General features: G+C 36.1%; 1 protein-coding gene across 1 annotated transcript in view; it reads right to left on the minus strand.

Annotated features, from left to right (window-relative positions):
• Positions 1-1,178: 1,178 nt before the first annotated feature.
• LOC120414548 (uncharacterized) overlaps positions 1,179-27,988 on the minus strand; it is a 213,598-nt gene continuing 186,788 nt past the window's right edge. The window contains exons 3-8 of the mRNA XM_039575762.2: positions 26,093-27,196; positions 18,757-18,931; positions 14,697-15,117; positions 14,279-14,628; positions 13,744-14,210; positions 1,179-8,184 (exon numbers count right to left, since the gene is read on the minus strand). Of these exons, the coding sequence (XP_039431696.1) occupies positions 8,032-8,184; positions 13,744-14,210; positions 14,279-14,628; positions 14,697-15,117; positions 18,757-18,931; positions 26,093-27,196 (2,670 nt within the window). The 3' untranslated portion in view covers positions 1,179-8,031. The remainder of the gene's footprint in view (positions 8,185-13,743; positions 14,211-14,278; positions 14,629-14,696; positions 15,118-18,756; positions 18,932-26,092; positions 27,197-27,988) is intronic.

The raw sequence follows: 27,988 nt of genomic DNA on the forward strand, positions 1-27,988 counted from the left end.
GTACAAAGTACAATAACGAGAGAAATAGATTCTCGCGAAATATTGTCACTTTTGGAAAACGACCAATGTTTGTAAACAATCAAATTTGGTAGTGCTGTCACACGGGGATGCTACGGCTGTCATCTGCATACAATGTCACTGAAGCCTAAAAAGTACCAAAGTTTTGGTGTCTAGTGTCAAAATTATGGGGAGTAACATGACGAAAAGGGCGCAAAATCGAAAGGACGAAAATTATTTTTTCCTTTATTTTTGTTTTGTAAGTTAAAATTAAATTAAATGTGTACCGTTATCCGGGGCAAATCGGGACACATGGGGTGAATTGGGAAGTGATTTTAGCAATGTTTTTGCACAATATTTGGATATTTTTTATTGGTTTCTGTTAGAATATACACAAAACACAAAATTAGTTTCTAAATTTGAACTTTTATGTCTAAAAACAGCTGTTCATAGAAGGCTTTCAGATTAAAATTAAAATTATGATGATCTGTAAGTTCATTGGCCAAATTAGAATTCGCGGAAGACATTTTCAGATGATTTTAAAAAGACACCTGCTGGTAAGCTTTGTCTGAGACCTGATACTAGACATATATTGTTATTGGCGGCATTTTTGGTTTATTTTAATGGAAAGAATCATTCTGAGCAGCTACAGGATTTTTTTTTCCAAAAAAAATAAATAAATAAGATTTATTATATTTTGATTTGTGACCCTCTGAAATGTTAATCCCGAAACAGCGCCACCAAACATTTGGTGGCGGCTTCAGCAAGCTACGTCAGTATCACGGGCCTGTGCTGTCAACACGATTTTTTAGTGAAAGACAAAACTTTGGTAAATGGAGAGTGGAGAAGTGCGGAGAAAATAGGAGGCACCAAGCGAATTGAGAGAAACGAGTGACGTTTCATTGCTCTCTGTCTTGTCCCGAGATCAAATATCTCTTACTCTCATTTTTTCTCACTCGGGCGATTCTTCCGTTTGCAAGTTTTTCATCGCTTGCTAAGCAATTTTGAGAGAGAATTACAAAGAAAAAGAGAGAATGATTTTCTTGCGAAAAGAATAAATGAGTGCAATAATGTTGGAGAGAGAATTTGTTGAGTTTGTGAGAACAGTATAGGAGAGAAAAATTTAAAAAAAATTCAACAAAAAAGGGGAATTTCTTTCATAAAATCAAGCAAAACAAAAGTAGAATTTTCACAGAATGTAATTACAACTGATAGCACAGGGGAAATAAATAAAATCTAAAAACTGAACCGCGCCAAAACGAACAATTGAAGCATTTCGGGAGTTTGGGGTGAAACGTGTTATCCTTTAATAGTCTTACGAGATACTCACAGCAAATAGAACGCGCGTTTCGTATATGATGAGTTCGGGTTCGGGTATGTGTTTGTCTCCGTGTGGATTAGCGGGGTTTCGTTTGTTTTTTAGTTTAGTTATTTTGTTTGCAGCTAACTGACAGAAAATACTGAGTAACTTCTAAAGATTTAAAACTGGTTTCGTTTATTTCAACGTTCTTTTTTTTCGTTTTGAATAAAATCTGGAAAAGATCAACAAGAACTCGTGTTTGTGTTTGTGTTTTATTTTTCGTTAGATAGTATTCGTGATGAAAATTAGAATATATTTAGAAACAGTTTTTCTTTCTTTTAGTTCGCGCTGATTTCAACAAGTTTACTCTGCGATATTGATTTTTATTTTGTTTTAATAGATTTTTGTTTAACATCATCTCAATCTGAGTTAGCTTAGATTTGTTTTAGCAAAGCTAAAGATTATGTTCTTTCACTTACGTTTGTTTGTCTAGCAAAAAATTAACCTAGCGACGTTAAAGCGTTCAAATGACTTTCTCATAATTGTTTTTGATTCTTTCTTCTTGATACTGGTTTTGTTTTTTTAAAGTACATTGTTCCTAGATTGTAAAAAAGTGTTTTTTTCTCTACTATTAATTTGTTCTGCCCCCTCTTCGTCACGTTCTATCAGTGTGTGTGTGTTTTTTGTTGTTGTATATATATTTGCACAATCTTGCTCCAGCGCATCCGTCAACTTACGGTAAATGTTTAAACACTAGTTATTGTCATGATATGACAGTGTCGAACTTAATATCTTCGCCTACACGTTACACCTATTATTGTCGTTTTGTCTCATTCATATTTTTTTCTTCTTCAAAGTCGATTCTCAGCTACGGATATTCGAGTAAAAGTTCTGTAAGTACCACTACACACTGCTAAAATTAAACTCGTTTTCTTTTGTATTAGTTTAAGAAACTTAGCCTTTGACTAAAAACCGATATGATTAGAGTTTTGAGTGATATCTCCGGAAAGGGGAGTGGGGATTGCTCCACAAAATGATACGGGTTTCAATTTTGTACTTGTCGGATAGCGTAGAACGATTTCGTTTGACTTTGAAAGTAACTTTAACCCTTTACTTATATCTCTTTCTCTTCTTACGCGATATGTCGAGTTGAACTATAGGTTAGAAAAGTGTTTTTTTTTTGTTCTGAATATATGTCGCAATAGAGAATAGACGACGATGTACTAAAAAGGATTGGAGGTCTTCCTTCGAATGGCTACTAATGACTGATGGCTTTTTTTGCTGTTTAAAAATGCTTTCGTTTTACATTTATACTGCTTGTTTTAAATTGTAGCTATTAGAAACTAGGTTTCTACCATGGCATATAAAAAGAGTGTTGGCTATTTTTCATTTTTGTTTCAAGCTTTTTACTTACACGCTACACGATTGATGTTATTTTGATCGAAACAAATAAATAATTGAACTGTACATAAGCACTGAACCGTTTTTCGCTTTTGCTATTATATGTATATGATTCTACTTGTTCTTTGTTAGTAACTAACAATAAATTACTCTTTTCGTATAAACGTTAGATGTGTATAAAAAAATTATCATACATTCCACCTCAAGCTACACTTACCGTAGCAATATTTGTTTTCAGATAATTGTAGTTAATTCTTTTGTCTCTACTTTGAATTGATTTAGATATCCTCAAGTTGTCTGCTCTACCATTTTTTTCGCTAGCTTTTTAGTAGTAACAATTACTGCTCATTTTTATTAGTAAATTATTGTCTCTTCGAAAAGAAGTTCCCACGCTTTTTGTGTTGTTCAGTTTAGTTTTTCAATTGATGATGAGATTCTTGTTTAATTTGACTGCTATTACACGATTTTGTTTGTTTTACAAGTTTTAAATTTCTGGCCAGAAACCGGCACCGGCACGCTACAGTTTCTACTACTAGTATTTAATGGGCTGCATTCGTAGTTTGGAAAAGATGGTTGTGGTCTTGTGGTTGGGATTTGTTTTTGTCATTTTTACAGATAACCAGCACGAGCCATTAGAAGCGCAACTAAAGGATACAGTTTTAGGTTTGAGAACTTGTTTACTCTTCTTCAAAAAATACAGGAAGAACTAAAAATACGTTACTGAAAAATTTTGATCATATTTAAATTTTTGAAATCATTCCTTTGCATTAGGTATGTCAGGAACGCATTTTTCTCGATCCGGATTTTTTTCGCATTCCTCAAGTAATTTTTTGGCGACTTATTTTTTCTCACGTTTCCGTTTGTTTTGAAACACTCATAAAAGACAGCAGTAAGTCTCTTTGACAATCATGCGCCTTTTCGACGTCTTTTTTTTTAATTTTGAGTTTACCTTTTAAAAACTTTCTCTAAAAATTTTCGGCTTGTTTATTGGCAACACTGCCAAATGCGAAGCAAAAAATTGGCAACACTTCCAAGGAATTTAGACCATTGATGTTTTTAGGTCATCTCAAGGACAACTAATACTCTTGGAGAAATTACTTTCAATGATGGTTCTGAATACCAGGTCCAGAAAGAGTTAATTTACATGAAAAATTAATGACGATACGTAAAATGCTTCAACAAACATCATGAGAAAAAAAAACATTTTCTGATTGTACCTTCTGAACCAAGATTTTTTTTCTTATACAAACATGGCTCCCACATGGCCAACAGGGAATCATATTTTTCAGAGAATAAAAAAATAGTGTTTTTTTGAAAGTGTAAAAGTTTTCCTCAATTTTTCAAAAAACTATTTTTTGTGTCTCCGAAACAATAGTTTGAGAAAAATTCAAGACAAATTTTACAATCTGGAAATAAAACATTTCTTTAGATAAAAAAAACACGTTCTCAAGACACCGATTTTTGAATGTTGTTCTTGACGCTCATCAAGAGAAAAAATCCGTGGGGAGCTGGGCTCTCCTCTCGTGCGCACGAAATATCGGTTAAAGGAAACTCAAAAAATCATCGTCTGGATTATTCGGCGGAACATCGACACGTCAAAAAATAACCTGTCACTATTCGTAAATGAACAATGTTTGTAAACAAGTTAATTTTAAGTGGTGCTAACAATGAGATTCATTTAATACTTCATCTGATTGTTTTTTTTTCGAAAAGTTCGGAAGCGATTTTTTTTCCTCACTCTTTTGCGGACGATGATAAATCGCAAGCGAAAAAGAATTTTTTTAGCGGTTATTCCATCTCTGGTGGTAACAACATTTTGTGAAGATTTCTGTGGACGAAACAACACGAGATAGAGATATGTTGTAGCAAATTAAAATTACAAAAATATAGTTTTTGAAGTCTTATTTGCTTATTTGTGCATGAATTGCTTTATTGTCGAAAAAATTTCATAAATCAACGTATTTAAAAACTCATTTTTTTTGGTGCAAGTTGTACATCTTATTCCAAGATATGGTCCAAAAATGAAAAAAAATAATTTACTATTGGGGAAAATCAAGTATTTCATTAAAATTTGGCAAATCCTTCATGATTTTGAAACATTAGACAAATAATCAACATAAAAAAACGAGAACAACATTCTAATTTCATCCAAATTAAGAGTAGATCTTAATTTCTAAAATTAATTTTATTAAATCGTGTGTGATTGTAGAAGTACATATCTCGAGTTTTTTTTTGAAAATGTCCAATAAACCAAAATTCCAGTTTTTGCTTTTTGGGTGTTTTTAATACCCTTGACTCAAGGCGGTTTCAAAAACACCCTAAAAGCAAAAACTGGAATTTTGGTTTATTGGACATTTTCAAAAAATCTCCAGATATACTGTTTTATTTTATTCGAATTATTTACAAAATATGATAAAATAATCATGACATTAAAAAAACACGGAAAATATTTTCCCTCTTTCTCAAATGTCGATTTCGCCTGCTTTTTTTTCACCAAAACTAACAGAATCAATGTCATACTTCAAAGTATCTAAAATTTAAAAAAATATGATGAAATTTAAAAATAAATGACAAAATAGCCTACTTTTCTTCACCAAAACTGACAAAATAGATAAATATTGTTTTATTTTATACAAATGAGTGCTGTAAAGTTGTAGTTTTCAGCACTTGTATCGTAAAGTAATATTTGTCAAGATTGTTTTGCAATGGCAAACGGAGAAAGAAATAATAACATAGAATTTTAGCACACGTCATTAGCATCCGACTCGTGCTGAAAAAGTTTTCATATTGCAACTCGTTTTGCACAAAATTCGTGTTCAGCCAAACTGAATTGTTTTGCTTGATTTTTCCTATTTTTTTTTAGGTATTTGAACGATAAGAAATGAATAAAAATATGTTTCAAATAATTTACGAGAGAACAATTAGTTAATATGACATTCTTCAAATAAAAAAAAACTTGCAGTTAAAAAAAAAACATTTCATTTAAATATTTTATAAATATATTATTATATAAGTTAAAGAACAAATTCATACAAAAATACTAGTTATAGATTTGATCAATGCTCTTGCTTTAATATTTGCAACTCAAATCAATGATTTGATAATATGTGTGCCATTGTCAATGAAAAAAATAAAAATAAAATAAAAGATATTAAAAATTTAATAGCATAACAAATAACACCAATAGAAATTCAAGTGTGTCAAACATGGGCAAACGGGTTTAAACCGTATTTTTGTGGTTAGATTTTGAAGAAGAGTAACGTTTTGTTTTCAAAATAGAGTTTCTCTAGTTCGATGATTTTTTTCTCAAATTTGGAATATAACATTATAGTAAAATTAAGTAAAATTGAAACAATCATATTTTTTTTTCACAAGATGAGAAATAAATACACCAGACTTTTGGAGAAATTCGCCAAGCTACTCTACCTAGATATTTCCAATAATCCTGCGGGGGGAGGAAAGAGTTTAAAAAAGAAGCCAAAAGCAGTGCACGACGAATCCATCCTTGTGTGTGATTGTTTCGATTTTGCTTCGCTGCATCCTACTCGATTTATCAATACTCCTTTGTGCGTTTAACGGACCTATATTTACAGTGTGTGGTTGTGTGTTTGTCAATTACTCCGCTAGAAAGTCAACAGTTTGAGAACCAAATTTCCAACGAAACAGCCAGTTTGCTAAGCTTGGCGCTAGTTGATTTTTATTTCTTTTCTTTTTTGCATTAGTTTACTTCAGTTCGAATTGTTTAAATTTTTGCTCTTTTTTTTATTTTCAAGCTAAGTACGGATTTCCTTTTTGATTGTAGCCTATTTACAGGAGCGTTTGCTAGCGATTAAGGGTTACCCAAGTAACCACAAGCACTAAATTGAAGTATTTATTCAGTACTAAATCAGCACTCGAATGCTTTGAAGTAGTAAATAAGCTTTGCGAATGCCTCAAAGTACCAAAACTTTGCAGCATTACAACTGGCATTAAATCACCATTTACGACCTTGAAAATGTGCTTCAAAGCATTTGATGTTTATCAACAAAGTAACCCATCCATACGGGAAACATTTCAGCCAGTCACGCTCTTATTGACTTTCATCCTTCTCCCGTTATACTGTTCCAATAAGCGTGCGGGCTAAGGCGCATTTCCCCCAGTGTGCAACAGTTTTATTTTTGCGTGAACTGGGTTCAATTCCCGCTGACTGAAGTGTTTTTTTTTGTTTATTTTTTTTTGTGGAAAACTGCAGCCTGTAATTAAGCCAAATTTTTCAAAACATATGCCCATAGCACAAAGGACATTATCAAAAGTTCTCTGGTAAATTGAATGACTTTTCTCGCAAGCAAAAAGCTGCTTTCCGGAAGTCTGATACACTTTGTGAAATTTTGCCAACCGTGGACCAAGCACTCCTCGGAAAAACAGTTTACGTTAGCCGTTAGCCAGTACTTGTCCCTATTAACCCCAAGCCTTCCGTAATTGATTGTACTGTACTTGACTGGATGGCCGCAATTTGCTGAGTGACTCGTCAATAATTTTCGTCCAACAAAATGACAACGGGTTTTTCTCATGAACCAGAAACTCGAAACAGCAGAAAGAAAGTCTTCCTTAATGTTCGATGCATCAACCACATCGATTAAAACTTTCAAAACAAACACTCATTTCAGAATACATCAGTTGGCTGGCGCGCATCCTGGAGATCGACGAGAAAAATGCAAGAATAACATCAAAGTGTCACACTCACACATGAAACGCAACAGGAGAAAAAAAAACAAAGGAGGCCCACCACCAAGTGTGTGGAGCAGCTAGCTGTCCTTTTTTTTCCCCCAGCCTTGACGTCGATAAAGCAGTTTTTTTTGTTCGAGCTTTCGGTGAGGCATTAAAACGGCATCACTGTGCGCCACTTGAAATATTTCTCAAGGGAAAAGTGCTGATTTAATGTTTTGAAGCATTATTTGCTGGTATTAAATGCCAATATAATGCTGATTTAATGCCGCTATTTAGTGCCTCGCGGTTACTTGGGTAGTTGGTTTTATCTTACAATATGTTTTTTGAAAATGAGGAAAATTATAAGCAACTTTGTTCGTTTCCTTCTCTCTTTCTCGCTTCTGTCTGATCTCACTCATTTTCATTCGCACTCATTTAGGAACATTTAAATATCGTTACTCGTTCATTCTCTAGCACCTCGCTCGCTCTCTAGCCTAAAATCATCGCCGCAACAACAAGCGAGCGCAAGCAAAAGTGGTAGAACCAGCAACCTGGCGACGGCAAAGGACAACGGCGGCGGTTAGGACACTATTGCTCGGGGGGCCCATTAAATACTATACTAGATACTCTACGTGCGTTCCCATGTCTCATCGATTTATCGTCAGCGTTCGCACGTACTTCGGGTCCATCTCCTCCAGGTCGCGGCCCTTGGTCTCCGGCACGACCATGATGACGAAGAACAGGCCCGCGCAGGATATGCACGCGTACAGCCAGAAGGTGCCGTGCAGGCCGAACCATGCCTGGAAATAGCGTAGGAAAATGGGGTGATTAGTTTAAAATGATATAAGAATTTCAATTGTTTCGGATAAACCAGTGCAAATATTTGTTGACATTCTTTTCTACATAATTTTCAATAAAATTAGGAGAATTTAACAAATTTTGACTAATAATTCCATGAAAACTATTTCAAAACAACATGAATTAAAAAAATACAATTAGGCCCATACAAAAATTACTCAAAGAGAAATTCTCTAAGTTTTTGCAGATTATTGTTTTCATTGTTTTTGCATTTTTTTTTTATTTTGATAAAACTTTGTTTATCGATTCCATAGATTCAAAAAACATGCCATGTTGCATCATTGGTTTCTCCTTACAAATTTGGGGGCTGTCCATTGAGAAATTCTCTTTAAATATTTGATAATCTGTATCTTGAGAAGGGATTTTCTATTCGATTTGTAGTGTTTGGCAAAATTGCAGGTTATGATTAGGAAAATTGGGTACGTGAAAAAACTTGCCCATTTTTAATTAAGTTTTAACCACAAAACTAGATTTTGTGGTCCTTCAGTTTATTTAACCCTCTACTGCCCAAATTTTTTTTTCGAATATTTTTATTTTTCCCGTGTTCAGGAGGTCATTTTGAGCAACTTTTGTTCTATGAAAAACTTTACTTCTCTTGTTTTATGTTTTTCTTGTTTCATTTTTTGTATTTTAATTTGCATTTATCTTGTTTAGTTTATGTTTGTTTTTGGTAGTATTTGGCCTACTCTACCACCTCCTATCATTACATTTTGCCTATCTAATTTTTTCATGTTTTTACCGTAACTTTTTCAATTTTTTTCATGTTTTTCACATTTTCTGCTATAAAATGGAACCATTATCATTTAAATTGTAAATAAATGCGTAGAGGCATAGTCTGGGGCACTAGAAAAATTACTGCATACCGTCAACTGGGGCGAATTGGGACACATGGGGCGAATTGGGACAGCAGTTTCAATCATGTTAGAGCACAATATTTTGATTTTTCTGGTTGGTTTCGGATAGAACAGACTCAGACCAACAAAATGTGTACATCCATTTCCAAATTTAAAACTTTTAATTGCTCTAAACACTGCTGTCCCTATTCAGACTGTAGTCCCGATTCACCCCAGATGACGGTACTTCTTTTTACTTAAAATATAGGAAATGTTAGTAAAAAACACAGCCAAAGTTGACCCCTAAAAAAATTACATTTTTAAAAACATTGGCAAAGTCACATAAAACAAGTCAAACTTCCAACCCTAATATTTTCCAAAATTTTAAAAGTTCTTCTTTCCAATGCTTTTTGAAGATCAAAAATTGGTTGAAAAATGGATTTTTAGCGATTTTTTAAATCGAAGGCCGTCTAGAGGCGGGGTTGGGTTGTAGAGGATTAACTCTCACAAAAAATCCATTTTTTAAGCTTCGTGGTACCTGGGTGCAGAAAAGTGGTTCGCAAAGCGGCCTCAATTTAGAAGTGTCAAAGCGGAACCAATTTACTGTTCGCAAAATGATATCATGAAGTGGGAAGTATTGTAATCGATCTGTACTTTATTTTGATTTTGTAATTAATTTATATTTGAGATATTCAAAGTCAACAAATCTCAATAAGAGGGTTGAAATCAAGATAGACATAGTTCGTCGCTAACATTTCAATAATAATTTTAAAATTTTAGTGACGGATTTTCAAAAATTATGAATGGCACCTGCCAAATAATATTGAATAATCTTACTCCTATATTATCGCTGCGCATCAAAGATACATAAACTTGGAACTTACATTCGATTCCTCTTCTGATTCACAAAATTTCACCCACTTCTGACGCAATTTTTCGTCACGTGGAAAACAAAAAAGAACTCTTTTGGCCGCCCATCGTTTAGTCTACGAACAAAAAAAGCGCAAAGCACTTAATTTTTCAGCAAAAACTCAACAGATCCAAAATGTTTCAAAACAAGTCACTTCAGCAGCAAAAATATGTCACGCTTGAGCTTGAACATAGCCTTCTACTTTATTTATGTTTACAGCTGTAGTGCACTTGTAGTAGTGAGGAGCAGTAGGGAGCATTCGAAAATCACGTTACGCATTCTGTCTTTTCAGCACCCAGCGTGGTACGACTGACGCTTAGTTTTTCACCAAGCTATAATTTTCTGAAAAAATGTTTTTTATGTCCATCTCGGCCCCTCAATTTTAAAATGATGATATCTTGGAAACTTTTGTTTCGTTTTATTATTTTAAAAATTGAAACCTGTGTGAAATTTTATCTTCCTTTTCGAAAAAAAAAAAATATTTTCAGATTTTTTAAATTACGACTGACATTTTCAAAGAGCCAAAAAATCGAGTTAGGCCCTTTTCAAATATACACACTTAGATTTTTTAAAAGACAGATCCCCTTTTGACAGCTCAACGTGGTGGACGCGTTTTTACTCTGTCGTTGCTGCACGAAAAGTGCTTGTGGATGGAGGTGGAAGATTCCTCCGACGACGAGTTTCTTCCCGTTGTCGGAACGCGGAAGCGGAAGAAGACAAGTGACGACGGAGCCGACGTCGGAAATGGCAACGAGGAACAGCTCCTCAACAACAACAAGTTCAGCCCGCTGGTGGAGAACAACAACAACAACAATAACAAAGGTAACCCAGCCGGGAAAGGAAACGTCCCACCGGTTCCAGTGGCCAAGAAACCACCTCCTCTGGTGGTAAAGAATATGAGCTTCGGCAAGCTGAGGAGTGTAATGTTGTCGTGCACAACCAAGCCAAGTTACAAGCTGAATCCGTTTGGGAATTGCTGTGTATCTCCGAGGAGCGTTTCGAAACCGCGCGGGCCCACTTGATTGCGAACAAAGTGGAGTTCTATACCCACGAGAAACGAAGCGAGCGGCAACTCCGCGTCGTCATCAGGGGACTTCCACCGGCTTCACCTGAATTCATCAAGAAGAAACTCAAGGAATCGCACAACCTGGATGCTGTGGAGGTGCATGCCATCAAGAGAAAAGGAGAGTTCGCCTCATCGACGGAAACCCCGTACATTGTTACGTTCCCCAAGGGGTACACCAACCTCAAGAAGCTGAGTGAAATCAAGCTCTTGCAAGCATTTCACATCCGGTGGGAGGCCTACCGGAACAAGCGGCCGAACGTGACTCAGTGCAGGAACTGCTTGCAGCTGGGTCATGGGACCAGGAACTGCCACCTCAAGGGGAGGTGCAACAACTGTGGGGGTCCCCACAAGACGGACGAGTGCAAAGTCCAAGAAGCAGAGCCGAAGCGGTGTGCTAACTGCTCTGGAGCCCACGAAGCCACGGACCGCAGCTGCCCCAAGCGTGCGGACTTCATCCGGAGGCGCCAGCAGGCGTCGAAACCGAAACCGCCGGCAAGGAAGGCGGAGAAGCAGAGTCCAGTAGTTCCGGCGTTCACGCCGGCGGAGTTCCCTCCGCTGCCGGGCGCAGTTCCGGACGGAAAAGCGAAGGATCGCCCTCGACCCGCAGGAAGCAGCCAAGGTGGCTCCCGAGGCGGTGGAGCCACGGAGGAGGAAGCCGGGGAGGTGCTCTACAGTTCGGCTGAGTTGTGGGGCATTTTCTCCGAGTACATCGGCAGGTTCAAGACCTGCAAGACCCGCTTGGACCAAGTAACGCTCGTCAGTTACATGATCTCCAAGTACGGGTTATAAGGAGTTATTTTTGTTGTTATTATATATTTGTTTTTAAACCGATCCTCGGTCCTAACCTGGTCGCAGTACCTAAAAGGACCTAATAAAAATAATTTATGAGTAAAAAAAAAAAAATTTTTTTTACCGGATTCGGTAATTGAAAAATCGTTAAAGTTTAGATCGGTTGATAATCAAAATTTTACCTAATTTCGGATGTACGATGAACAATGATAAACTTCATTACCGATTATCGGTAAATTTTTGCCGAATTCGATAATTTTCAGCTTACTGAAAATTCGGTAATCTTTACAGAATTCGGCAAAAAATATCTAAGTGTGTAAGTCTTGAATTTCGAACATTTTTTTTATTTTTTGGAAAGGTTGAGATAATTTATAAATAATACAACAGTATAACCAATTTATTTATTGTAGAGCGTCCAGTTTTTTGTCCCAAAATAAAATCCAGGGATTTTTTTGTCATTTCCCGGGAATTCCCGAAACTCAATCGGAAGTATAAATTTGTTAGACTTTTTGGTAAACAATGTTGAAATGTAAGAACATAATTTGATTCAATCAAATTCTACTTCTTATTGAACTAACCAACTATTCTAAAAATTTGTTATCAAGGTTTATTTCAAATATCACATGTTTCAAGCATTCAAAATTGGAAATAGTTCTTGCTTATTTGTTGAGTATCAGAAATTATGATAGTATGGAATAAAAACTAACCTTTATTTCGTTATTTGAAAACATATTATTATTATCTGATTTTTCAATAATTTTAAATTTTCCGGGAATTCTCAAATTTTCCGGGATTTTAGAAGAAAAAATCCCATTTCCCTGATTTTTTAAGCCTCGGGAAATTAGACGCTCTAATTAACTTGATACGCATGCTTAACTTGAACTTCATAAATTTATAAAGATATGAAAAAAATCTTGAGGTTGTTATTTGATATAAAATTTATTTTTTATAAAAATATAATTTGCATAAAGAAAAGATTTTGTCTAGAAAAAGTTAAAGTAATTGAAATCAATATTGAACGTATGATAACAATATGTGAAAGTTATTTTTTTGAACGGTGCACACTGAATCAAAATAAAGATGTTTTCCCAAACAAATAACCTGGATGATCAAAAGTTAGAAAATTGTGTTGTTTTAATGTTTTAATGAAACAATATAGTTTTTCAATTTTAAAAGCATTTGATAGTTTCAATAAGTTGAATTTTGTCTTTTTCGTTAAGAAAAACATTAAAGAAAAAAAAATGGGACCAAATAAAAAAATCTTGTGTTCTGAAATTCATTTTTAAGATCTTTTAAAACCATTCAATTTAATATGTTTAGTGTTTTTTTTTATGTTTTTTAGTCAGATTTTGGAAATATATGAAGAAAATAAATTTTTAAACTAGAATGAATATTTAAAACAATGACCAAAATGTTTGCCAATAAAAATTCTAATAATTTTCTGTAAACCACTTTTAGACCTTTAGTTGAAGCTTATTAATTTTAAAGAAATAGTTTCATAATTATTCTAAGAGTAAATAAAAAAATGAATAAATTTTCGTTTTATTCCAGAACAATTATATTTTTTTTATTACTTGCGTATATCAACTTTTAAAAACTGGCCAAACCGTGATTTTAACATTTTAGCCTAGTTTTGAGTACCCTGTATCTTTTGCCAGGATCAAGATAGGACCGAATTTTTGTCGGGAAGTTTTAGCAAGTTTTCTTAATTTGAACGGTATTGTAACAGTTCTTAAATTATAAAAAGTATGAAAATTTAAATAATCAATTAACAAAAAAATAAATTTTCCATGCAAATTTCTATTCAAAATTCAGGTCTGTTCAGATCACTCCCAATTTTTAGGAGGTTGTTTTGGCCACCATAATATCTTCATTTCTAAAAAGAAATATCTCCATAACTCACATTAAAGTCCATGAACGTCTTGACACCGAGGAAGGCACAGAAGTAGCTGAAGCTGGTCGCGATCGAGCTTCCAATGCCGCGGTACTCCAGCGGGAACAACTCCCCGACCAGCAGCCACGAAATGGGCGAAATGCCCAGCGAAAACGCCACCGTGAAGACCAGCACGCACAGCAGCGGAATCCAGTCGTTGTTGCCGACGGGCGCGTCCAGATCGAAGTTTGCCGTCGCAAGCAGCTTGTTCGTGTGGCCGTAGTACACGAACGATCCGAAGCTGGCCAGGGCGAGGGACATGAAGACGCTGCTCACGATTAGGAGCGGGATGCGGCCAACGGTGTCGATCAGCAGACCGGACAGCATCGATGCGAGCAGTTGGACGAACCCGACGGCGATGGCCGCTCCGTGGGGGTTCATCCCGGCGAAGGTTTTGCTGAAGATGCTCACCGCGTAAAAGTTGAACGAGTTGGCACCTGAATGGGGGGAAGGAGATTGTATGAGAAATGTGGTTGGAGATTTCAATTTTCTGAAGAGTACTCACCGGTGAACCGCTGGAAGATCATAAGGCCGCAGGTGATGGAAACTGGCTTGACCAGGCGGGCGTTACGCATGACGGCCTTCACGTTGGCCATGATGGCGTTGCACGAGATGCGGGGCAGGTGCCAGGACCGCACAAAGCCAGCCAGCTGGCTTGACGTGGATTGTGACTGTTGTTGTTGCTGTTGCAGGCCGGGTTGGCCGCTGGCAGCGCTGGACACGGTCGTCGTCGTGGTCGTCGCCACCGAGGACATCCGGTTCAGCAGGTTGATTCTCGATGTACGCACGTTCGATCGGATGGTGTCGAGTTCTATCTCTACGTTTTTGTGTGGACCCCGAAGCCATTGTAGTGAGCTGGAAGAAGGAGAAGAGGTCAAACGTTAGTCTCCACTTTAACAAGCATCCCCCGAAGAATGACTCACCGATGAGCTTCATCATCGCAACCTCTTAACACTAAGAAGCTCGGCGTTTCCGGTATATAGATCACAGATATGAAGAGCATAATCGGCGCCACCGAGACCAGCATCGCCAGCTGCCGCCAGTCCAGGTACGCGCCGAGCAGATACGAGATGAGCATGCCCATGTGGCCGGCAATCTTCTGGATCGCACTGAGGAAGCCCCGGATGTCCGGCGACGAGATTTCGCTGATGTACACCTGCGTCACGGTGGACACGATGGCGCAGCAAAACCCGCCGATGAACGCGGTGAAGAACATCGTCTCCACGGATTTGGCGAACACGGTCAGGATCCAGGACAGCGAGAACGGAAGCGACATCAGCGCCAGCACCCGCTTCCGGCCGTACTGCATGGCGACGCCGCCGAACATGCCACCGAACAGGGCACCTGTCATGAGCAAAAAAAAAAAGGAAAAGAAAGTTCAATATCAGATATTAATAATTTTCCTCTGTGGGATTAGCACGACACGGGTGGGCGATAATGGGTGAACTGTCGATTACTTTTGCTGACATTTAATTTACTCCATCTTAAAACATAAAGCATTGGGTTATTGAGTTGTGCTCAATTTTTGACATTTAATTTTACAATCAAATATCTTATGAAATTACTCATAATTCATGTAAATGATTTTACAATCGTGAAATCATGTGAAATTTTAGTAGTTTCTAGGATAAGCAAAAGTTTTCTGTTTAACTAAATCTAACAATGCACACCATTTGTAAAAAAATGCATTTAAAAATTAGAAAAAATAAAAATAAACGATTTTCAATGTTACAAATGTAACTTCTCTGATTTTTTCTGTTTTTCATTATAAAATAATTTTGAATTCTTACACTCACCATTAAAAGAGCTTAAAATACTAATTTTAAAAAGCAGAAAATTAAAAAGGAGGTTTTTAATGTTAAAAATGTAACTTCCCTGATTTTTTTCTGTTCTTTACTAAAAAAATTATTTTGAATTTAAAAAAAATCTATTAAAATAGCGTAAATACTTATTTTGGGCACTACATGGACTACATTTTTGATATTTGGAATTATTTTTATAGACCAGAGCAGAAAATTTCATAGCAATTTCACTTTTTAACATTGAAATTCAAACTAATAGTTTTCGAAATATCGTGCGTTGAAAAATGAGGGCTAATTAGGTGACACTGCAAAAAAACTCAGTTTTCATAAAATTTAAAATAAAATTGTTGGATTTTTTTCAGGTTTTCGAATCTATTTTTAGGGTGTTTTTCCTTCATGAGTATTTTTAAATGGCAAAAAAAATATCATTTTTCATTTATCAAGTTTTGACCATAAATGACTATTCCTTGAAAATGGTGCACTCCATGAAAAAGTCTGAATAGTAATTAACAAATGTAAATTTAGAAACTTTATTTAACGAATTTCTAAGACTTTTTTCTCTATTTTTTTTAAACAATTTTTTGATCACTACAAAAATCGGTATTTTTTTAATTTTTGGCATTTTTTATATAACATAGCAAACTAAAATGGCATATTTTACGTCAAAGTTAGGACCTCTTAAAAAAAAAACATAATTTTGAAAAATTTTTTTTTTAAAAAAACTCTTAAAAATTCGTTACACAAAATTTCTTTTGTTTATTAAAAAATCAATTATAATTTGGCTTAAAATGAACAAAAAAGGGGTTTTCCAAGTTCTACCCAACTGACCCTCAATTTTCAATCGATGATATCTTGGAAAGCATTGAAAAAAACAGTCCCAAATAACATGATTTAAACCTTTGACATGTAAGTCGTGATTTTAAAAATCTGAAAATTGAGGGTCAATTAGGTAGAACATAATTTTTTTTAAATACTATTTTCTGGTAATTTTCTTAGTTATTTGAACATTTTATCACAAAATAAACAATGATGGACTGTATTTTTCAACTTAAAAAAAGACAATTTTGTTGAATAATTGAACCTAAAAATGGCTATAACTCGAATACGGTGCTCTTTACCTAATATTGACAAAAGTATTTTTCTATTTAGAATTTAATTTTACATTGAAAAACGATTATTTGAATATTTTTTGTGTACATTTTCGATACATTTCAAAAACAATATTTTTTTTCAAACTATTGGCTCTTAAAGCAAATCAATGAAAGAAATTGAATCGAAGGTGCTAAAATTCGTCAAAATCTAGTTTTTGTTACATAAATTTATATAAAGATGAAATGAGTTTTTTTTATTGTAAATATTTATCCAAGAAGTCCTAATCATAACCTACAACTTTGCCGAATCCCTTCTCGAAATACAGATTTCCGAATTTTTTCATATCACTTTTCTAATTTTGTATTGAGACTTGTATGATGAAACTAATGATGCAACATGGCTAATCATGGCATTTATAAGGAATCGATGCACAAAGTTTCTATAAATCAAAAAGCACAAAAATTATTAATAATCAGGAGTTTTGCAAAATTCTACAAAACTGCTCACAGGTGTTTATATTAATTTTTGTCATTTTATTAAATAAAAAAGAAAAAACAAACAAATAACTTTGAAATTTTGATTCTCAATTCAGAAAAATGCTGTGAGCTTCGAGAGATCTCTAAAAGATGAATATCCGAATTGATTGATCAGCCTCAAACTTTACATATCAAGAGATTTTTTTTGAAAAGGACTTATAATCTATTGTCTTTCATATGTTTATAGGACCTATTCAAAAAAAAACTCTTGATATACACAGAAAAAAATCATGGTAATATTACATCTTTTATGTCAGAAAAAAAGTGTAATTACATTATAAAAGAGGTAATATTCAACCTTCTAAAATTACACCTTCCAAAATTACACAATTTTTTGCTGTGTACACGTTTGGTATGTCCAAAAAGCCATTTTTATTGTCCATTCTACCCTGGGTGCTGAAAAGACAGAATGCGTAACGTGATTTTCGAATGCTCCCTACTGCTCCTCACTACTACAAGTGCACTACAGCTGTAAACATAAACAAAGTAGAAGGCTATGTTCAAGCTCAAGCGTGACATATTTTTGCTGCTCAAGTGACTTGTTTTGAAACATTTTGGATCTGTTGAGTTTTTGCTGAAAAATTAAGTGCTTTGCGCTTTTTTTTGTTCGTAGACTAAACGATGGGCGGCCAAAAGAGTTCTTTTTTGTTTTCCACGTGACGAAAAATTGCGTCAGAAGTGGGTGAAATTTTGTGAATCAGAAGAGGAATCGAATGTAAGTTCCAAGTTTATGTATCTTTGATGCGCAGCGATAATATAGGAGTAAGATTATTCAATATTATTTGGCAGGTGCCATTCATAATTTTTGAAAATCCGTCACTAAAATTTTAAAATTATTATTGAAATGTTAGCGACGAATTATGTCTATCTTGATTTCAACCCTCTTATTGAGATTTGTTGACTTTGAATATCTCAAATATAAATTAATTATAAAATCAAAATAAAGTACAGATCGATTACAATACTTCCCACTTCATGGTATCATTTTGCGAACAGTAAATTGGTTCCGCTTTGACACTTCTAAATTGAGGCCGCTTTGCGAACCACTTTTCTGCACCCAGATTCTACCATACAAATTTGAGGGGTGGCCATGTTAGATTCTTTTGATTTTTTTTTATATTACAAGCATTTTACACAATATGTTTAATTTTTCATTTAAATTGACTCCTTCAGACACGGTCAAAAAGGTATTTTAAAGCATCATTTGACTTTTTCAAATGTGAGGCTAGATTTATCAGTCAAAACAATATTTCCTGTAACCTTCAACCTTTCGCGTCCTTTTAAAAAAAATCAAAGATCAGTATTTTTTTGGAAATTTTTCCCGATGTTTATTTTTAGAAATTTTATGAAGTTGTAAGAGCTTTAAAAACAGGACATTTGATTTTATCAGTAGTAAATTATAATTTAAAAAACAGTTATTTTTTTTGTATGTTTCAGTTATGGAATGACAGAATAATTTTTCAATTATTTTCAGAAGCTTTTTAGTTAAAAAAGAATAGATATACCAAAATCAGAAATTTAGTTTATTTTCCTGCGAAACGAAGTAAACTCACCCAACAGCGACAGGCTCGCGATCCAGCTGGCCTGCTGATCGTTGACGGAGAAGGACGTGTAGTTGCCCCGTTGCCGGATCTGCAGCTCCTGGAGGCTCGCGATGGCCGGACTGGAGTAGCCCTTCCCGAGGCCGGCCGCCAGCGGTCCGATCGATACGGCGAGGGCTGCGATTATCTACAGGGTGAAAAAAGGTTTGACGTTTAATTTATTTTGCTGTTGCGGAAATAAATCAATAAATGTCAAATTGTTTAAATATTTGTTTCCTTTTCCTACCCGTTTGGTGAAATTGTTCTGCGGTAGGTATTTGCATAATGGAGTGATCATAAATTTTATTTTTCATCCAGTTCACTAGTCAGAAGCCCACTCCCGATCAAAATCCCACGGAAGCACCCTATAAACAGTGTATTTATGGTTCCTTCCTCTATTCGAATATCAGTGTAGGCCATGAGAATAAAAAAATCCAAGCGTGACACGATTCACCTTCCCTGAAAAAAAAAAGACATAGCAAGCTCTGCCGGTCACCATCAACAAACACGGGAGAAGTATGTTAAACTGCGATTTATAATCCAGGTGTCACTCCCCTGTCGGGGACGGCTTAGCATGCGTAATACCACCGCGTCGATAAATAACGCCACCGTCCGTTCGAGATTGGCCATGGCAAAATGTTTACATGACCTACCTTTTTCTTGTAAAGTTACCCCATTGTTCAAGATGTAAAGTGTGCCAAGGCCTACTGCGCCCAAATCCCTTGAGTGCAGCTCACATTAACTTTAAGCAAACAATTTCTAGATTGTTGAGCATAGCTTTGTGCTGGTCACCCTCTTCAAAGGGTCTCCGAATAATTGACCAAATTAATTGACTGCCGAATCAGCACACCACGTCACGTGTCTAGAAAACGAGAAACTACTTGTTGATCCCCGCAGGTTTCGTGTAGTGGGCCCTTATTTTGTAACAAGCACCGCCCAGCACAGAACAAAACTTCTATGTTTATTAATAATGGTTATATCACTTTCTCAACCTACTCAGTTCAACATCAAGCGATTTTGATTTATTAAAAGCGAAACTTATTTAGGGGTTTGTGGAGAATTTCCCTTAACCTCAAAAAAAAAGTGGATAATCATCACAAATAGTTCAACTACGCAATCTGAAGTTGTTGTTAAATTACAATAAATCTTTCACGTATTTTCTTCACTGTGCAACTTTGTGGTGTTCATGTCCATGCCTCAAGAATCATTCAATTTCGGTGTGTGCGCCCCAACCCAAACACGCGATGTTGCCTTCCCGTACCTGCATGATTTGAGAACACCTGTGTGTTGGAACATGCCGTACAGAAAAAGTGGCACTTTGTTGATGGTTAATCACTTAGTGGTAAAATTATGGGGTAATAAATTTCATTTCTTCACCCCCGTCACGATTGGGGGCAGTTTTGCACTGAATTATTAATTGGAACATGTTTGAGAATAATTGAAAAAATGGAATTAAAGTTGTCTATACTAAAAATTAAATCTAGAGTAAATGAGATATGACTTTTTCTTTCAAATACAGGTTCAATTAGTCCAGCGAGTACAAGATGTTGGTACACATGTCGAACTCGTTTTTAAACGGTTCCAGGTGTTAATAAACACGACAGACCTGAAAGTGGGTACGTACTTTATTAACTATTAAAATCAATTTAAGAGTTTGAAACCCTTCGTGTCGTTAAGTGTGGTGTAGTTTGGTGGCTTTTTAAAACACGATTTGCGGTTCCGTTTTATGGTGCAATTAAAAAAATGCAAAGTATGGTAAAGTACTTAATGCATGTTTGATGGAGATTAAATTTGCGTGCTGAGAATTGGTGATTTTCTTGTCATTTAAAGGACGTGGTTTACCTTATTGCTTTAACAAATTAGTTAATAAATTGAAAATAGAAGAATTTACCAGAGTTTTGAATTTTCAACACATCGCTAGTGTTTCTTGATAAATTTTGAAAATAATTATGAGAACATAATTCCAAAGAAAAAACTTTCAAATTATGTAATCGGAAAATTAACGCTGCAAAATACAAATCTAGGGTTTTTTAGGGTCCAATAAATACATTTTTTTTTTTTTTTTGCTTTTTTGGTGTTTTTGAAAACCCCTGATTTAAGGCGGTTTAAAAAACACCCAAAAAGAAAAAATAAAAAAAAGTTTATTGGGCCTTTAAAAAAAACGCTAGAAATATTCAACTCTCTTTAAGGTAAAACGGGACGCCAGTTCTTGGACAACTTCTGTTCAACTGAAATCATTTTTTTGAACTCGACATATTGCTTGCAATCTTTATATTTATCATCTGCAACAGTCAGAACTTGTTTATGATCAGCTTTTTCCTATAAGATGCTACCAAAAAACTCGAGTCGTGTCGTCAATATGGCGCTGCCTTCCCGTTTCACCTTAAGCAATTCTATTGTTCCTTTCATTGAATGCGGTAATTATTGCGGTATATCGATCAAAGTGCGAACGACGCACTTTTTCCCGGTTAGAAGAATGTCTCTTTTCAAATGTAATCATTAAACAAAGCTGCGAAATGCTGTAATAATGGGATCAAAACTGGCGCCATCGGGGACATTGTCATTCTTTCACCATACAAATCACATGCATTAGTTCCAGGAATAAAGCATAATGACGGGGCATCAATTTTATTGTTGTCGCCTGTCGTCGTCATCCTCCGCATCCTACCTTATTTGAGCTATACGATACGATGCAAATTGTTATTATTTCAGCTTGACGATGATGGAAACCATATTCATCCGCCATATAGAGGTAGTTGACAAACGAGCGAAACAATCACTGCGATGATGGCTTTGGTGCGTCGGAACCTGTTCTTTCTCTCTCTTTGGATGAATGTGTCATTCTATTTTATGATTCTGCAGAGCTTTAAATGGTTCATGTGGGCACCAAGCTTTTTGCAGCTCTTGTTTTTGCTTTTTTTAATTTTTTATTATTTTTATTGAAATATATTTCAACATTTGAATATGGTTTTTTATTTAATATGGAAGTAAGTTCTCAACCACTTCATTGAATGCCTTTTAAACACGAGCTTGCAATTTGGATAGCAAGCACTCGTTCGCTAATTAAAATGCAATTGCACACCGTGTCCACCAAACTGCACGGCAAGCACTCTTAACTTCCTCTCGAAGTTCCTCCTGAGTGGGCGGCAAAGTGGAAGCCTTTCGCGCCAACTTCAAGGGGGGAGCACGTCCGCGCCAAGATTTTCCCACGCCCAATTAAAATTCTGGCGAGTGCCTCACAAACAACCCATAATCAAAAGCAATTAGCATAATAAAATGCTATGCGTTCATAAAATGTGTGTCAATTAGAGCAGCTTGCAGAAAATTGTCAACGGAGCGCCCCACGGTACCGCGGCAAGATTTATACGGAGACCCCCCCGGTCCGAGTCCGAGCCTTACTGACAACCAATAATAATAAACTAGAAGTTAATCCTGTTGGCTTCAATGCGACCATTGCTCAAAAGTGCCACTGAGCTTATAACAGTGTGTCGCTAATCGCCATTTGATGTAGTTTCCACGACATTGCGGCTGTAAGTAAGTCTGAACTGCAGTTTATAATCGAACACGTGCAAGTGTCAATCCGGCTCGAGACAGCTCGACCAATTGAGTCGGTAAGTCGGATTCGAGTCGCCTAGGATTAGTTCTTTGCTCTCAAACCTCCTAACCCTTAACGGCCCTATTGATATAGGCCGAGTCAGCAATCGGGAAGGCGACGCGCGTTCCGTTGAATTCCTGGTCTCCGAGATGGCGGTGTCTGGACGGGAATTAGAATCTGAAGGAAAACCACCCTTTTGGAGCGCCATCGACGACTGGCGACGACAGCTGGAATTGCTGGCATGCGGAATCAGCTTGACTCGACTTGAAAGGAATTGATACTGAAGGAGCAATTGAACAGAATCGATTAGAGTTTGAACGGCGACGTTGATGTTTTGGTTTTCCTGAATAAAGTAACGGTTCAACAACAAACAATTAGTGTTCCTTATTAAAAACATTAAAATTGTAATTAAGAAATATCAAGTTTTAATAGAATCTTAGAAAAGCTAAAAATTTTTTGATTTAAATTTTTCTGATGTCCAGAAAATCAATTATTTGCACCATGTTGCTCCAATTATTTTTCATTTGTCACAATTATAATGACATAAAAAGTTTAAGTTAACTTGAATTATTTGTACACTCATTGTTTTTGACGCTTGAATTTTAGCAGTCACGGGATTCAAATTTTAGTACACAGAAGAAAATTTAATTTTGATATGTTGAAAATTTGGTCGCGAATTTGATTTAAGATCTCTGTTTATGTTTCTATTAGTGAGTGTTAAAAGTTTTATTTTGAAACGGTCTTATTTTCGAATATCTAACAGGCTTTTGTCGCAAATAAACAATCAATTACAATATCTGTGTATGTGATGTTTAGTATTTGAAAGATCCATCAAATCATTTATTTTTTTTATTTTTGGGGGTTTTAAAAACCGGCAGATTCTAAGACACCCACAAAGCAAAAAGAAAGGAAAATTGGTTTATTTAATAAAAATCAAAAAAATATTTCTACAGTAAAATAGTTCCGAAAGTAATGTCCAAAATTGATCAAATGTTTGCTTTTATTTGGAATCTTCTTTCTAGAAAGCTCATAAAATTAAAAATACTTTCTTAGGCTAAATAAACAAAAGGTCTCTTTTAGACAAAAAGTGTTCTGACGAAGGCAGTCAAAAGCATTTTTTAGAAAATGTAAAGGCAAATTATAGTGGACTCTATCTGTGTCGATATTGAAGGGACCGTCGAGAGCGGGAGATATGTATCAAATTATAAAACGAAAAATCAAAGCATGCATGCTATTTGTTGGCATAATTTATTGGCATATAGAGCAATATTGGTATCGAGAAGATCAATAGCCAGAGTCAACTGTATTCATAATTGTAATTTTATTGAAATAATATCCTGCTAGTTTACACAAAGCAAAGAAGTTAAAATGTGTCCAAAATCTATGTTAAAATGGAATTATAAAGAACCACCCGGAAATTAAGTTTATAGTTGAAATGATTCCAAATTTGATTTCAACAATGAGCCGTTTTTTTTTAAATCTTGTTACTTGTTTTTAAGTCGCAGCACCGCTTGCTTTTCTATGCGTGCTTTGTTATGGCCCAAAAAATTAAATTTTCAAATTCTTGAAGCATTTTTAAAATTGATTTTTCATTACCTGCTCATATCTAATGGAATTCAAAACCTCATGAAAAATATTTCGTCACGTGTGTGCTATCTTGTGACACGTCCTTTCTTTTTACAGCAGACGTGTCACAAGATAGCACACAAGTGACGATTTGTTAAATAATCTTTTTCTAAATGTTCCTGTATAAAGCAACTGCAATCACTCACAGTTTTAGTTTTTATCAATTATAGACAGCAATCTTGACCGATATTTGTATAAAAAAAAAGTTAAGATGCCAGTTAACTTTTACAAGAAATATAATTTAGAATTCAATTATTTTTCAAAGTATTAGATATTTGCTAGAAATGATGCAAAAACTCCCAGAAATGAATGTGTATTATAATCTGTAAAAATCGTATCAACGAAAAACCTAACAAATATATTTATTCATAGGGGCCCAGTTTTGAAAGAATTCAAATTTAATTTTGTTTTCATAAAGTTTTCTTAACCTAACAAAAATAAAAAAAAAGTATTTTTAATATTCAAAAACTTCTCATTTCGAAAGAATATGAACAATAGCTTGAATTCATTTGAAAAAAAAGTATAGCTCATTTTTAAAATCTGCAAAAAAAATGCTATTTTCTGATTTTTTCAAATAATGTGAAAATTCACAGAAATTGATTTTAGAAAACCCATTTTTTAAAAACTGCTCACGTTTGAGAGCGTGCAAAAACTAACAAAAATATTATCTTAATAAAAGACTGCAAAAAAAAACTCAAAACTCAAAACAATACATTTAAATAACTTTCATATTTTATGAAATTATTCAGTACAACGTCACGGAACTTTCCATTTTTTTCGATAAACATTCAGCTTTATTTTAAAAACGCCTACAAGGATGAAATCTAAGAAAATAAAAAAATGCTGTTGAGTCTCATTAATGAAATTCACATATATTCAAATATATTGTAGCTGTGAAGGTCAAAAAACAGATAAATATTTATATTTTTTTGTAAAAACACATTGGATTTCTATTGCATCGTATTTCCCCCCCAAGAATGGTCAAATTCCTCTCCAGGGGTGAGTTCCTCACCGGTTGCAAAACACTGTTCTAAATAATACCTACTACTTAGCCGAGGACATAAAATCGATTAGTTATTTCATTGTATAGGTAAAGTTTATCTTTTCGATGAGGTCAATGCCAATTTTATTTCAAGCTTTTGTCTCCAAATATTACAAAACAAAATCGATGGCAGAAATTCTTGAGAATTTCGTGGTTTATATTTTAACCTTGGTTTTTGGACGAATTACGTCTAGAAATCGTCAAAAAATCATTTTTTTGTCGAACGGAAGCCGAAATTTCAGAAAATGTTTGAATCCTTGCATAATTGCAGAGTTTTTGAAAATTAAATGTTTTCAGCTCTTGCTCATCCCTCTATAATGTTTAAAGAGAATCTCCAAACACCTATCCAAAACTCTTCTGTGATTCTTTTTAAATGTTTTGGATTATAATCGAACGGGTATTGTTGCAATCAAAATGCTAGAACCTTATAGCGGCAGGAAAACTATGGAAAGCTTAATTAGGGAAAACATAATCACTTGAGATTATAGAATATATTTTCATCGCAAAATTTTAAAAATTTTGGCTGAGAAGTCATGTCATGTCACCTAAAAACCTAGAGTTTTATTTGAAAAAGTCCTAGAAAATAAAGGGTATCCCATAGTTTAGAGGACCTCTGGAATTATAAAATTATGGTAAAATGACGTAACTGACATAAAATTAAATTAAATCTCGATTAAATTTTCAAAAGGCCCTATCTGCATAGGAAACCCATGAGGGATAGGTTGTTTTGAAAATTTAATCTTGAAATGACATAAAAAAATAAATGTTTTAGAAAACTCTGTCCCAAACCTAACCTATCCTAAACCGCCACCCCAACCCACAGTTCACTCGCGGTCGCGGTCAAAACTAGGTCAAAAAGTTATCCACGCGTGTGTATCAGCTGCTGCCGGACCAGCCAGGCTCACCACTAAATCCCATCCCACCCAACAAATCCGGCCAATCTGCTGGTCCATATTGATTTCCATACTCCACCCCAACCCAAACACACTCCACCGTAAGAAGAGAGGACACACACACATCTGTTGTGGGTACAGTTCCGAACTCACCTGCGTGAAATGATGCGATCGGTTGATGGCCGTTAGCTTCCCCCCTCCACCTCCTCCTCCTCCTCCTAATCCGCCAAGGCCTTTGCCGCGCAATAGTGGCTGTCGTCCACCGGCCGCTCCCTGGCCACCCTGTCCCGCAGGGTGGCCGCCTCCGCCGGCCGGGTGTATGACGATGCCTGGTCCACTTCCGTCTCCAACCAGCTGACTGTGCTCGATGATAATCTCCTCGCGCTGCATCTTGCCAAGCTCGTGGTCACCGTCCACAAACAGCGGTGGCTTCTCGTCCAAGTAGGCGGGTTGATGTTGCTGCTGCTGCTTGGACGAGTGATGCTGCTGCTGATGTTGATTGCTAAGATATTGATTGTAGTGGTTGTTGTTGCTGTACAAGGGATGTTGCTGCTGCTGATGATGACGGTTTGCGTTGTTGTTCTTGTAGTTTCTAGCGTTGTTCTGGTAGTTTTGCTGCTGTGATTGCTGATAATGGCTACTGATGAAGTGATTGTTCTCGTCGTACGGTGGAACCTGCTGTCCACCGGCTGCTGTCGTCGTTGGTGGCGATATCAGTATGTTGTATTGATTTTTCGTAAAGTTCAGATTGTAGTTGATGTTGTAGTTGTGGCCGCTGTAGTGCTGCTGCAGGACACTGTTGGTGTTCTTGACTGCTGGCGCTGGCAGTTGCTTACTTCCTGTGCTGTCGTTGCTGTTGAAGTACTCATACTGTTTCAACTCGTAAATCAGCGGACGCCGCTGCTTGGAGTGACCACCGGTGGCGTGGTGGTTGTTTTTCAGTATCCCAGCTGGACCACCAGCGGTGCTGGTGTGATTGTTTAATTTTTGATAGTCTAGCGGTTTTGGCGGAGCAGATTTGGGCTGTTGGTTTGATGGCGGGTAGTAATTGTTGTAACCAAGGTCGGCTGGTTTCAGCTTCACGTGCTTGCCGCTGGATAGACTGCTGGATTGCTGCGCAGGTCGAGGATGAGGATGATGCTGCTGCTGATGGGGATGGGGAGGAATTCGTTGCGTCGTAGTCACGGAGTAGTGGTCTAGGGGTTCGATCGGGTGGTGCAGGGGAGGGTCTTGGTTTGACCGGTGCAGGTGTGAAACCTGAAAAGAAACATAGAAAAAGGAAAATGGGTTAGTAAAAACGTTAACAGACGAAATATTTTCAGGTTCTCCACATCCAGTGATAGCAAACAAGTATAACGACAAGCCGTTCACCACTTGAATGGGAAACAAATTGTCCATTTCTTGACCCGTCCTCAACAATCCCGCTACGGACGTTGCGTTCTAATCAACATCATTTGTCACTTCTAGTACCTATCTCTCAACTAACGGCAAATATTCCATCAACCTCTTCTTCCTCCCCCCCAAACACCTCTCGTGAGAATCAATAAATTATGCAGATTGAGTGAATTGACGTGAATGGCATATAAATTACAAAGTTTGTACCCGCCGAGATAATTCTCGGTACAGCTTGCGTGCCTCAAATGTCCAACGGTCCAATCAAGTGTGCCCAAATCGAAACAGCACCGAGACTCTTTAGCGCCACACCGCCGTGTGATTGGATCTCGATGGTTATAAAGCATAAACACGCGACGCACGCGTCTATCGCGTACGCAAACAGTTGAAAATAAACGCGCCCTCTGGTGCCATTCTGCGAGAGACCGGGGCCAATTTGTAGCTTTTGTAGGAATCCAAGCGCGTGGAGACCTCTTGGACCACCTATGGTCTGGCGTGAACTCTGGGTCAGAGTTTGTGGCTTGTACAAATTCAATTTAGTACCGTAGATTTGAGCTTTTTGAAAATTGATGAATTTGAATTTTCTTTAGTAAATTCTTCATTTGGACTATCGTATTTGATTCTTCGAGCATTATTATCTATCAAAAAAACATATAA

Source organism: Culex pipiens, chromosome 2 (genome assembly GCF_016801865.2).
Source record: "Culex pipiens pallens isolate TS chromosome 2, TS_CPP_V2, whole genome shotgun sequence".
Classification (NCBI taxonomy): Eukaryota; Metazoa; Arthropoda; class Insecta; order Diptera; family Culicidae; genus Culex; species Culex pipiens.